Source organism: Ochotona curzoniae, unplaced genomic scaffold (genome assembly GCF_017591425.1).
Source record: "Ochotona curzoniae isolate NIBS_2020 unplaced genomic scaffold, NIBS_Ocur_1.0 contig_883, whole genome shotgun sequence".
NCBI classification, from domain to species: Eukaryota; Metazoa; Chordata; class Mammalia; order Lagomorpha; family Ochotonidae; genus Ochotona; species Ochotona curzoniae.
In genome coordinates, this window is record NW_024466599.1 from 22,898,381 (window position 1) to 22,911,890 (window position 13,510).

Consider the following 13,510-nt stretch of genomic DNA (forward strand, 5'->3'; position numbering starts at 1 on the left):
GATTATAAATTCCTTTTCTCCTGGTTAGCGTTTATTTTATATTCAGCTTCTAACTCTGTTGCATCATGTCTGTAAGTAAGTCCTCTCTGGAAAGGGTGAATTGCGTGTGTGAGCAAGAACACACGTGTGTGGCTGCTGTGGGTCTGCAGGCTTTGGCATTAGAAGCTGACATCATGAGTCTGAGTCTCTGTGTTCATAAAGTAACAGGCACTAAATTAAATCTTGCAGTTTCTTTTTAGTTTCATTATATATCATGGTCCATCACTTGTAAGTTCTGGTGTTAAACATGTTTTGTTGTATTGTGTCTTTTTCCCTCCAAGGTCATACACAAACATTTTTACTTGAAACGAGTTGAGATCATGGCGCAGTGTGAGGAGTGGATCGCAGACATTCAGCAGTATAGCAGTGACAAACGAGTCGGACGGACCATGTCTCACCACGCGGCTGCCCTCAAGGTGAGCTCTGTGTTCTTGCAGAGATGAGCTGGGTACGGCTGCCAGAAGGTTAATGGAGCAGGGGCAAACAAACCTTAAGATGAAGTACAAAAGATTGGATTGCTACCCAAAGTGCTATCATTTAGAGGCTTTTGCAGTTCCTTACGTTGAGATTAGTCACAAGGACAGAGCCAAAAGAGGTCTTGGACTTCTTTGAAAATGAAAAACTGCAAAGTGTGCTCTGTGAATACTTCTTTAGGCATCTCGCCTTCAAGAGTTGGAGTCCTTGGAGTAAGTTGAGGGCAGGATGTGGGGTGTGTGACAGCCAGGCAGGCCTCAGCCATCAGGATTGCTGTGGAGCAGAGCAAGCATCATTTGTACTTTGGACGTTCACAGAATGTAAGAGGTCAAATGTGATGGACTTGGAATTTTTTGTGTTGTTTTGTTTTGGTTTGTTTTCCCATTTGTGCGAATCATTTTTCAAGATGGCCATGATTTTTTCTACCCCCGAATGTCTGTCTGTGCCTTCCCCTCTCCCGTCTTACAGTCTTAATTGATTTCCCATCTTTGCCAGCCCCTCTCTTCCAACCCTAAAGCTGTCTCTGTGGTGCCAGCCCTATGGTATAACTGGCTGAGCACTTCCTGTGTGGATGCCACTTCATGTCCATGCTGTTCCACTTGGACTCAAATTCCCTTGTAATGTACTGGGCAAACAGTAGAAGATGACCCAAGACCTTGGGTCCCTGCACCCTGATTAAGCCCTGGGTGTAGCAGCCATCTGGGGATGGCCCAAGCGATTTAAGATCTATTCATGTAACTCTAACTTTCAAAATAAATAAATCTTATATAAACTAGAACAGTCTACTTAGAACAGCTGGATGATAATCGTAACTTGTCAGTGTCGTAGGTCTTACTCCTTAAGTCCCAGTCTTTGTGTTCAGAAACACCAAGTGATAAACACTGGCATCTTCTTCTGAGCTAATTTTATTTGCTCTTATTGTAGAAATTTGTTTCCTTGCACTGTCAGAGTAGATTAACTCGTGCTTATTCCTGCCATTTGCAGCCCCTCCTGGACCCAGCCCAGTGCTTTGATTGGCTAATCCTCTCTTCAAGTCCCACTTGGGAGGTGAACCAGTGGATAAAAGATCTTTCTCTCTGTCTCTCCTTCTCTCTGTAAATCTCTTTCCAGTAATAAATAAATAAGTAAATATATATTTAAAAAAGAGCAAGAAAGCAGCCCCTCTCACTAATAACTTCCATTCTACCTAAGTCTGCCTCTCTGCGGTTCCCGTACCGCAGCCCTGGTTCTTTATCCTGCCTCAGGTGCTCTCCCAGACCTTAACACCACTTCCTCTCCGTCTCCTCCTCACTTGGCCTGCTGGGGCCCAGAGTGTCAGTGATGTAACCTGGCAGAATGTGTTCTATATTAATACATATGTATGTATATATATTCTGTGATGAAATTAAGTCTAACACATTTTACTTAGGGCTCTAGTACTTGCTAGATGCAAGTTTTTACTTACCAAAATAGCAGGTTTTTATTGTTTTGTTGTTGTTTGTTTGTTTTTTTAAATTTATTTGTCTGTCATTCGAAAGCATTTCACCAGCAACAGCCTGCCAGTATATGAGAAGCCAAAGTGCTGGTGTGGTTCATTTTGTGGAGCACATGTGGCGATTAGTGATGTCCCTGCTTGTGCGTCCCGGTCTTCCTGCCAGAGGACGTGCCGCCTGCTCGCTGGGAGCTTTCCCACCATTGTTTAGCTCCCTGCCTCTGGGGTGGCACCTATACCAGCAGCCAGAACAGGGTGGGCTCAGGGCACACCCAGGGACAGCAGGTTTGCCCTGTAGTTAGAACCCAGGCAGCGTTGTGTAGGCAACCCGAAGTCTCAGTCCTGATGAATGTTCTCTCCTGCACAGCGTCACACTGCTCAGCTTCGGGAGGAGCTGCTCAAGCTGCCCTGTCCTGAAGGCCTGGACCCCGACGCCGACGAGGCCCCCGAGGTGTGCAGGGCCGACGCCGAGGAGCAGGGGCGAGCCGGCGGCGGCAGTGAGCTTCCCACGGACTTCCAGTTATGAGCTGTGGCCACGTCGATGTCACAGACACAAAGGCTTCGAAGCACAAGCCAAATATGTCAATATTTGTATGTAAGAAACTAATTATGTAATAGGTAATGAAACTATACTGCGCCCTTAAGGAGATCCAGTTTAATTCACGGTGATCTTTTATTTACCTGTACAAGAGTGTAAACTTTTTTGTGCTTTTATTTTTTAATTGTGAGAACCACTGATTGGTATGTTCAACAAATTTGTGTATACAAAGAAATGGATAAATCACTGATTATAAGGGAAACTACCTTAGGAAAGAATGTTTACTGAATGTTTATTTTATTTTTTTTTTTACTGTAGAGTGAGGGGTTGTTAACAAAGAATATATATTGGTCATTCTTACAACTACTATTTAAAGTCGACAACTTTTCACAGAATTTGATAATTTTATGTTTGGCCGTATCCTCATGCTCATATTTGATTTCTGAAGACCTCCTACATACACTTCAATAAAAGTTAAATGGACCTACTCCCTCTTTTTTGATTTACTGGTACATTTTTAAAGTAATAAATCTGCCATAAAATACATTATAGCTGGGGACTTGCATTGTATGGATGAATTTATTACATTCAACATATTTAATTTTATGCCTTCTAATTCTAAAATGCAGAAAAAAATAAATGAACATGATTTTATTCTATGCCAACACTTGGGCTTCTGAATTTATCCATTATTTGAATTTTAAGTATATGACAGGAACTGGTTAATTTGAAAAATCACTCCCAACAGAGTTTTGTTTCTAAAGGGCTCCTGTTTCCGGACTGTCTGGGTTTATTATTGAAGCCACTTATGTATGTGCGCCGCCCGAGGCCCGCGGGAGAGAGCTGTGCCTCTCTGGTGCTGGTACATGCATTCTGTACCTGCCATACAGGCTCATGTTTCATGCAACTTCTTCCTAGAGCCAAATAAAGAAAGACTTAGGTGAATTAGTATGTCTTATTTCAACAACAGCTTGCTGTGGTGTGATGTGCTATTTCTGCAAAGATTTAGACCCGTTTAAGGCGTAAGCATAAGAAAACATTGGGCATGTTTTTAAGCTCAGGTGATTCTTGACAACCTTCCCAGGAGTGTGGAGTTGACCAGGAGCAGCTGGATTCGGCCTATGCGAGAGACAGGATCCTTGCTGTAGTCCTGGTGAAGGAAGGCCCAACAGAAGGAGCCAAGGAATGAACAGTTCTCAGGCCCCAGTGGGTAGTGAGCCACACTGAGAAGGCAGAGTAATGGTAGCGTCAGTTACTGAGCAGAGAATCCCTGTGGGCGTGCTCACCAAGTGTGGAGAAGCCAGGGCACTGTTCGCCGTCCTGGATTGTTGCCTTGTGTTCTTGTTTTGGTTATCCAGGACTATTAAAGCCACTGTCAGGGGTGTCACTTCCCTCTAACTTTGGATTTTTAAGATCATCAGGTCCAATTCCCATGTTGCTTTGTTTTTAAACCGAGGTCTTAAAAAAAAAATCTAAACTTGAAACCAGTTACACTGAAATAATTTTCCATAGGTTCCAGATTTGATGTTAAAACATTTGAGCCTTCTCTTTGTTAGGTGCAAGGTCCTGCATTAAGTCACTTGACAGACATGAAATTCCTGTCATTGTGATATGGTGAGCTCTGGCACTTGTTCACTGAATGCTATTGAGGAGCACTGAAGGGGGGATTTACAACATGGTGGTGGGCGTTGAGATGATAGGTGGTCAGGAAAGCCTTCCCAAGGCAGTCTGAATGGAAGTGGACAATGACGTGAGCTAGACAGCATAGAGGCCCAAGAAAATGAAAGGAGAGCTCAGGCTAATGTTACCATGTTAGATACTACTGGTAAAAAAGGAATAGTGGAATGAGATAGCCCTGGAAGCCTTCTTGCCTAAGGAGCTTCTGCATTCGGTAGCTGGTGTGAGACCTCAAGGAGCATTTACGAGGGAAGCAGTGTAGTCAGACTGTCTTTCCAGGAACATGATTCCCCCAGCTGTGCTAAGAGCAGTCAGTGGTCCACAGGGGAGCTTCCAGCTGGGGGGAGTCAGTAGGTGAAGAGGAAGAAGCATCATCAGTATGAGCAAACAGATCTGTTGGCATGAGAAGAATGCCAGCATGTTTACAAGTTGAGGAGCCGGGGACAGGTTGCGTCAAGGTCATGGAAGTCGGTGAACCAGAGCTAGAGATGTAGGATGTTCTGCATCCAGAAGCACATGACAGGATGGAAACCAGTGGAGCAGATTAATCTATGCCTGGAACTTAACCAAAAGTGACTATCTTAAGATTTAAAAAAAAAAAAAAGTAATTGCCTAATTGGTTTTCTAGTAGTAGGACGAAGTGTCCAGGTACACTAAATGTGTTGCAGTCAAGTCATGTTGCTCACGTGCATTTTCTAATTGCAGTCACAGGAATCATTCTGTGCCTGGCACTGTGCTGCTGGCAACGCTGTTGTGCTGCAGGCCCTCCGTCAGCAGGGCCACCTGGTCATATGTTCCCCAAATCGAAGCTAATTATGCTTCTGATATATTTCTGCCATTGTGTTGTTTCATCGTTCTATATACTTCTCCCATATCCAAAACTCTGGTGTATACCAGTGTTGATGGTGCTGGATTAATATCAGTTTTCTGAAATGCAAGGTTCAAATCTTGGGAACTAACAAGACTGGCTAGATGCAAGGATTTCCAGATAGTGTAAACAGACTGCCCACCCTGATCAGTCAACCTAGCCATGGAAACAGACCCAGCTGGCACCTGAAAGGAGCCAGGTAGAGCTGGAACTGGGAGCAGGGAGCTAGGCTGAAGGAGAAGGGCAGGGAGGAGGGGACCTACCTATTCTGTGAAGCCGAGGCTTCTAGTAGGGGCAGGACACGGTGTGGTCTTAGGATCCTTTGGTTTCAATAATACTGAATTTTTGTTTGTGACAGTTTTTTTCTAATGTATAACTCCTATGGACAATTGGAAAAATACTGAAAATACAAAATGTACAATTTCTAGTATCTTCTATTTGATATACTTTTCTATATCCTTGTTTTATATAAAAGTTTATCAACTTTTCAAAACTCTTATTATGCACTTTTCTATCATTAAAGATTAATGGCTGCATAATATGGGTGTACTTAGCCAATCCCTTGCTGTTGGACATGTAGGCTGTCTCTGTTTTTCTAATTACAAATAGTGCTGTGGTGAACATGGTCTGTTTCTTTGATTATTCGCTTATGATAAGTCTTGGAGTTGTAGGTCCTGTGTTTGAAGAGTGCTGATTCATTCCCCCAAAAGACCACAACAGCCAGGGCTGGGCCAGTCCAAAACCACAAGCCAGGAACTCCCTCCTGGTTTCCCAAATGGGTAGCAGGGGCCCAAGTACTTGGGCTGTCTTCCACCTTCCCAGGCTCATTAGCAGGAACTCTGGATTGGAAGCTGAGCAGCTGGGACTTGAACCAGTCCTCCAGTATAGGATGCAGCGGCTTAACCTGCTGCACCATAATGGCAACTCCTTACAGTGTTTTACTCACATTTTTATTATGATCAAACGTGGTTTTGAACATGCTTCTCAAACATTGTTTACTTAGTCTTCTGAATATATGGTATTTTGTGTGTATAATGAAACATTTTTGTTATACAAACATTATTATTATTTTTTAACTTGTTGAATTTTCTTGTACAAATTCTGAATTACCGTGATGTCTTCAGAACATTCCTAACTGGGATTGAATGTTGGTATTGGTGGAGCCCTCAGTGAGCTACATTGGAACAGGCTTGAGCCTCTTATTTCCTGGCTGGTCTGCCCTCAGGATGCATGGTTGGAGCGTGCCAAGATCACGTGGATAGCAGGAGCAGGCTACGCTGAAAGCAGCTCCGAGTTGTGGCCTGTGCTTCTTTAGAAACATTTGTTTATTTGAAAGGCAGAACAAGAAAGGACGAGATCATCCTGAACAGCCAGGGTTGGGCTGGGCCTGAGCCAGGGACCAGGAAAGCCAGCTTGATGTACTGTGAGGCTGGCGAGGACTCACATGTGATGTATGCTTTGCTGCCTGACTGGGTACAGTGAACTGCGGGAAGCAGGGACCTGAACAGCTACACTGGATTCCTGGTGTTACAAGCCGAATTTTGCTCTGCCACAACACCGGCTGCATGGAAAGGCAGTTACAGAGAGGAGGAAAGACAGAATGATCGTCCATCTGCTGGTTCACTCCCCAGGTGGCCACAATGGCCAGATTTGAGCCAATCTGAAATGAATTTTTTGCAGGTCTCCTGTGTGGGTGCAGGGTCCCAAGGCTGTGGGCCATCTTCTGCTGCTTTCCCAAGTAATAAGCAGGGAGCTGGATGGGAAGTAGAGCAGCTAGATATAAAATGGCACCCATATGGGATACTGGCACTTGCAGGCATAGGATTAGCCAATGATCCACTGTGCTACCCTCTCCCAATCCCCACCCACACCTGTTTGTCAAAGTTATCCTTTTTTATTTTTAAGATTTATTTATTTTTTTATTGGAAAGTCAGATATTCAGAGGTGGAGAGACAGAAAGGAAGAGCTTCCGTCCATTGATTCACTCCCCAAGTGACAACAAGAGTTGAAGCTGAGCTGATCCAAAGCCAGGAGCAGGAATCTCTTCCAGGTCTCCGATGCGGGTGCAGGGTCCCAAGGCTTTGGACCATCCTTTACTGCTTTCCCAGGCCACAAACAGGGAGCTGGATGGGAAGCGGGGCTGGTGGGATTAGAACCAGCGCCTATAAGGGATCCCAGTGCATTCAGTCACTAAGCCACCGCGTCAGGCCCATCCTTTTTTATTCTAAAGAAGCTAGCTAGAGCTCCTTTTGCATGATCTGTAATGCTTTTAGCTCCCTAATAGCCTGGTAAGATTTTCTAAGCCTGGCCAGTGTGTGGCATGTGTTGAAGTGTAAATCCACATACAGGTGAGGTGTGTGTGTTTTATATATTCTCAAGTCCTGGATCCTTCCTGAATGTGGTTCTTTGCATCAGACAGCACCTTTCCTGATTGTTCTACACCCGGACTAGCAGCTCCTGTCCCAACTATATTGAGCAAATCCTTTGGCCCAGGGTTAGTTGGGTCTCGGGGAGTTCAGGAAGGCCTGCAGCTCAACTAGCCGTAGCTGTAGAGTGACTTAATGTCTTCTAATGTTGAGTTCTTGCAACATTTTTCTACTGGAACTTTCTGCCCAGCCTGCAGTGTGCTAGGGCTTTGGATAAAATGTCAAAGAAGATAATACTGTCCTAGTGAAAACAGAAGGCATCACTGAGTCAATGATTTTAGTTGTACTTGGAGTTTTCTCAGCCCATTTCTATCTCAGCAAAGGGAAGCACCTGGCTTTCTTTTGTTGGTAAAAAATATTTTATTCATTTATTTGGTTATATCTTGGTTTCCTTTTTAAAAAAGATGTGTTTATTTGAAAGCATTACAGAAAGAGGGGAAAGCAGATCTTTCCTCACCCGCTCAGTCCCTAGACAGCGCTTGTGGCTTTGACAAGGCTACACTGACGCCATGAACTTCCTCCAGGGCTCCCATGTGGCTGCAGTGGCCCAGGCCTGGGGACCATCCCGCTCCTTTCCAGGCGCATTCACAAGAAGGTGCAGCACAAGGCAGCAGCCAGGACTGGAGGGCGTCGGAGCCAGGGCTGTGCCCGCTCTGTCCCAGTGCCAGCCCCTCCCCTTGGGCTCTGGGCCAGCGAATGCAGCTGTCTAGGAGGAGCTTTACAGCTGGATCCTCTGGCTTCCGACTTCACAGTTCGGAAACTGGAATGTACTCTGCTTAGAGGAAAAATACCCAGGTCGTAGTTGCTGCCATTTGCTAGCATCTGTGCCTTAGACCCTCTATGCTTGCCATTTGGCCCAAATAAATAAAGGACTCTTTTTTTTTTTTTTTAAGTAGTGATTTCTTTCTTTTTTTTTTTTTTTTATTGGAAAGGCAGATATACAGAGAGGAGAGACAGAGAGGAAGATCTTCCATCCGATGATTCACTCCCCAAGTGAGCGCAACGGTCGATGCCATGCTGATCCAAAGCCAGGAGCCTCTTTAGGGTCTCCCACACGGGTGCAGGGTCCCAAAACCTTGGGCCGTCCTCGACTGCTTTCCCGGGCCACAGGCAGGGAGCTGGAAGGGAAGAGGGGCCGCTGGGATTAGAACCGGCGCCCATATGGGATCCCGGGCGTGCAAGGCGAGGACCTTAACCACTTGCGCCACTGCGCCGGGCCCAAGGACTCTTTTTAAAAAAAAAATATATATATATATATATATATATCTCCTTCATGTTTCAACTTCCCCAGAGCATGTTTTTCTTTCTTCTTTTTTTTTTTTTTAAAAGATTTATCTTTTAATTAAAAACATATAGCGAGGAAGATCTTCTGTCCATTGATTCACTCCCCAAGCAACCACAACAGCCAGAGCTGCGCCCATCCACAGCCAGACACCCAGAGCTGCTTCCTGGTCTCCCATATGGGTGCAGGGTCCCAAGGCTTTGGACCGTCCTCGACTGCTTTCCCAGGCACAATCAGAGAGCTGGATGGGAAGCAGGGCTGCTGGGATTAGAACTGGTGCCCGGGCCTGGCATGGTCGCCTAGCAGCTAAAGTGTTTGCCATATGGTAGCTGGTTCTAACCTGGAGAAAGTTCCTGGCTCCTGGCTTCAGATTAGCACAGCACCTGCCGTTGCTGTCACTTGGGGAGTGAATCATTGGATGGGAGATCCTCCTCTCTGTCTCTTCTTTCTGTATATCTGACTTAGCAAAAAAAAAAAAAAAAGAGAATGTGAAAACAGTGGCCTTATCTATTCTCCTCTGTCCTTTGACCCTTTGCGCTATAACCTACTATGTAAAGGTCATCAAAATAAAACAATACTTTAAAAAAACGCACACATAAGGGATCCCGGCACGTGTAAGGCAAGGACTTTAGATGCTAGGCTGCCGCACTGGGCCCAGGATTTATGTTTAAACTTAGTAAGTAATTAAAAGAGTTCTTATATAATGTGACACTCTCCAAATGCCCTGAGCAGCCAGGGCTGGGCAGGGAGCAAATCCAGGAGCTGGGAATGCTGCACGGTGGCAGCAGCGTCTGGACTTGCACTATCACACACCTTCCCAGGTGCTCTGATGGGGTCATAGCTGCTTGGTGTCTAGGATGTGCGGGTGTGTGTGTTTTAAAATTTACAAAGAGAAGGAGATACAGAGTGATCTTCCATGCATTCCCCAAGTGGCTGCAGCAGCCATGGCTGAGCCCGGCTGCTTTCCTTGCACTTTGGTTCAGCCAGTAAGCATCTATTCCGTGCTGGAGAGGTGCACGCCCGGAGTCCCAGGTCCTCCTTTCATTGGTTTCTGACGGCTAGGACCAGTGCGGATCTGTGGGCTGTCTGGGCCACGTGCATGTTGGACGAAAGAGTCCGGCTGTTTACATTCCACGGTGAACACATGGTCCTATGAATCACGGGCTAGCCCTTCTACCCTACCTGTTGTGACAACAGCTCCCTTTCCAACCCTGGTTCTAACAGGAGCCTCTGGTGTGCGGAACCCTTTCCAAGCGCGTCCAGCTTCCTTCACAGCTTCCGGGACAGCCCCTTTGGAGGCGGGGCCAGAGTCGGAACCGCCCATACTTACGCCCATTCTCCCCCGCGCATGCTCGGTATCCAGGCTCTGGTTGGTCTGGAGAACGCGCTAGTTTTTCCCAGGGTGCTCCGCGCTGCTGTCATGGCTGCCTCCTTGAGCTGCTTTCTGCACACGGGGTTGTAGGGCGGTGGATGTCTTTTCGTAACTGAAATCACCACTGGGCGTCTTTGGAGCTTCCTGCTTTCACCTTGCTTTGTTGACTGCTGCGTGAGTCTCGCGGGCATCTGCGTTGGCGATGTCCGGGGTGGCGTGGACCCCGGAGCTGGCCGTCCTCAGGGGCTTCTCCACGGAGGCTGAGCGGCAGCAGTGGACGCAGGAGGGCTTCTCCGGTTCAGGTGAGAGGCTGCTGCGTGGGAGCTGGGTGCGCACCCCTGTTTCTACCCTCCTCCTAACAGGTGGGCGTGGTGCCCTGGTTCCCAGGAGGCCTCACCCCGCCGTGCTCACTCCCCAGGTTCGGTGGCAACGGCAGCTGTGTCAGCGGCTTGAGTACAGCCAGTCCTTTTAGCCCCTGTGTCCACTCAGGGAAGATAAGCAGCACATATAATTTAGTTTGGCGGATGGAAACTTCTACGCACGCAGCTTGCTGGGTGTTCTTTGAGGTGCCTGCTGGGAGGGCGAACAGAGACAGCCAGGGTGTGCTTCTGTCAACAGTTAACATGTAGCAGAGAGGCGAACAGCTCACAGGCACTTGTGCTTATTAGCCGGAGAGGGGCGTCTGGGTGGGGAATTTGGTTGGCCGTAGGGGAGAAATAATGGACAATACGTCAGGACGGTGTGTATGTGTGTGTGGGTGCGCGCATACGTACATGTGTCGGGCAAGAGGAAGTTGAGTCTATGGATCCGAATGCCCTGGTCAGGAGAAATTTCACAGTGGTGAGCTGACCTGCGGTGACAGGGTAAGAGTGACAGAGAGGAGAAGGTTCAGTGGAAGAAGTCACAGGGGTGGTAGAGTCGATGGGGGCCCGTGTGCACAGAGCTTGGGAGGGACGCTGTGAGGGACAGAGAAGGGGTAGGAGCGGTGGGAGTGAAAGCTCCTGAGCTCCAGCCGAGCAAGCTTTTCTGATGGCAGTGACATCTTCAGGAATTTCCTGCCCTCCCTCAATCCCCAAGAATTTGTTAAAGAGGGAAGCAAGAGGGAGAGGAGAGCAAAAGAGAATGTCCCTTTTATTTTTCTCCCAGAGCGCCCTCAGTGGCCACTCTTCCAGGTGTCCACTCTGCATCTTGCGGGTTAATGGCCTGACCTAGTGCTTGAGCCATCATCGCTTGCCTCCCGGGGTCTGTGGTAGCAGGAAGCTGGGCTGAAGAACAGGAAACTCCTTCCAGACCCTCAGAGGGGAAATCCTGGGGTGCCAGCAGGCATCCTAACGACTGTGCAAAATGCCCAGAAGGGTGTGACAAGCTACCAACCAAGTTACTCTGAGTTCAGCTTCCACCTTGTGGCTTAGAGTCAGTACAGGTGATATTTGCTCAGTGCTTTCTGATGAATGTGCAACAAGTGTTGTGTGTGCAGCTTTTTGCATGCTCAAATGGTAGTTTGACCTAACAGTATTATACTTAGGAATATGAAAAAAGATTTATTCTTTTGCATTACTGTCCTCTTTGTTTCTATTCCAGAGAGTGGGTCTTTCGTACAACTGCTGCTAGATGGGATGTGCAAGGCTGTGCTTTTAAATACAGTGACTCAGAATATTTTTAATTCAACCACAATGGCTGAAGAAAAGATTGACAGCTTCCTGGAGAAGAAGATCGTGTCATTCCTTGACAACTCAACAGATTTGGACAAAACAGAAAGGTAGAATTTTATATGAAGAATTAAGAAAAAAGCTTTATTTTTTTGAAAGTTAGAATTATAGAGAGAGAGAGAAAGAGAGATCTTCCTTCTGCTGGTTCACTACCCAAATGTCCATAATAGCCAGAGCTGAACTGATCCCAGACTCGGAGCCAGGAGCCTCTTGACATTTACTTTTTATCTAATTATAGTTCGTTTAAATTTAAATGAGCTGTTTGTGGTTTATAGTTACAATATTGAACATTATATACCTAGATGATTTACATTTCAGAAATCTTTTTAGTAACACTAGGATAGTCTCTGTTAAAGCTGGTTGTCAGTTTTTCCGTGATAAAGTTGTTATGAGATCATGTGCTTTGGTAAGACTGCTTCATGTCTGTTTCTTCAACCATTTTTTATGTGCAGGCAGCAGCTGACATTCCTACTTGGTGTGAGCAGTTTGCAGCTTTTTGTTCAGAGTAACTGGACCGGACCTCCTGTTGATTTGCATCCTCAGGATTTTTTGCCGTCTGTTTTGTTTGAGCAATTCAGCGAGGTATGCCTACTGTCGTAGTGGTGTTGGTTAATAATGACTGGGTCTTCATAAGCTGGAGTTGACAGCAGGAAGGAAAGAATCGTGGCTTTGTGGTTTGTACCTTAATGAGACTTCTTATTCAGATTTTCAGTTATTTACAGAAGTTTCATTGTCCATCTCAACTACTTTTGATATTCCTCATTTAATGGAATTCTGTTAGCTGCTCTTTTTTTTTTAATAAAGATTTATTTACTTTTATTACAAAGTCAGATATACCAAGAGGAGAAGAGACAATGAGAAAGCTCTTCTGTCCAATGATTCACTCCCCAAGTGAGCGCAACAGCTGATGCTATGCCGATCCAAAGCCAGGAGCCAGGAACTTCTTCCAGGTCTCCCACACGGGTGCAGGGTTCCAAGGCTTTGGGCCGTCCTTGACTGCTTTCGCAAGCCACAAGCAGGGATCTGGATGGGATGTGGGGCTGCCGGGATTAGAACCGGTGCCCATATGATATCCTGGCGTGTTCAAGGCGAGGACTTCAGCCGCTAGGCCACGCCGCTGAACCCATAGCTGTTCTTTATATTAAAACACAGACAGTTGTACCATTCTCCCAGTTATATGTATTGCCTATTTACATGAATCTCTTTTCCGGAAAAGGTATGTTTTGGTGCCCTGTTCCAGAATGGTTCCTAGGAAGGTCTCCTGGATACTACAAGCCCTTTCTTAAAATCTGGACCAGAGATGCTCCATGGTGGTGGAGTAATTAACTGTGTATGAAAAGAACATTGTTGACCTGCATTAATAGCTCGTCAGTAAAGCTTATCGTTTGAGTCTGTTGGACAGTTTTAGGCACATATGTGTAGAGCAATGTTAATAAAAGGAATATGATAACTTGGCTGTATCTGTCTTGGTCATCGTGAGCATAGCCATCAGTCACTCGGCCCATAAAAGGGGCTTCCTAACATGTAAAGCTTAGGCAGCATTTGCTGTTACCTGGTTTCTCGAATTAGAAGTAGCCAAGACAGGTGGAATGGAGTTTTTAGAGATAATGTTTTAATAATCTGTGGGGTAGAAAGAGAAATCTACAAAAGCCAT

General features: G+C 46.1%; 2 protein-coding genes across 9 annotated transcripts in view; both read left to right on the plus strand.

The window, feature by feature from the left end:
• The window catches only part of BIRC6 (baculoviral IAP repeat containing 6), a 184,054-nt gene extending 181,045 nt beyond the window's left edge, over window positions 1-3,009 (plus strand). For all 8 annotated transcript variants that reach the window (XM_040993044.1, XM_040993043.1, XM_040993045.1 and 5 more), the window contains 2 exons: window positions 321-455; window positions 2,352-3,009. In XM_040993044.1, coding sequence (XP_040848978.1) covers window positions 321-455; window positions 2,352-2,510 — 294 coding nt within the window. In that variant the 3' untranslated portion in view covers window positions 2,511-3,009. The remainder of the gene's footprint in view (window positions 1-320; window positions 456-2,351) is intronic.
• A 7,192-nt stretch (window positions 3,010-10,201) lies between these two features.
• Window positions 10,202-13,510, plus strand: part of TTC27 (tetratricopeptide repeat domain 27) — a 128,843-nt gene continuing 125,534 nt past the window's right edge. The window contains exons 1-3 of the mRNA XM_040993048.1: window positions 10,202-10,449; window positions 11,729-11,906; window positions 12,309-12,438. Of these exons, the coding sequence (XP_040848982.1) occupies window positions 10,350-10,449; window positions 11,729-11,906; window positions 12,309-12,438 (408 nt within the window). The 5' untranslated portion in view covers window positions 10,202-10,349. The remainder of the gene's footprint in view (window positions 10,450-11,728; window positions 11,907-12,308; window positions 12,439-13,510) is intronic.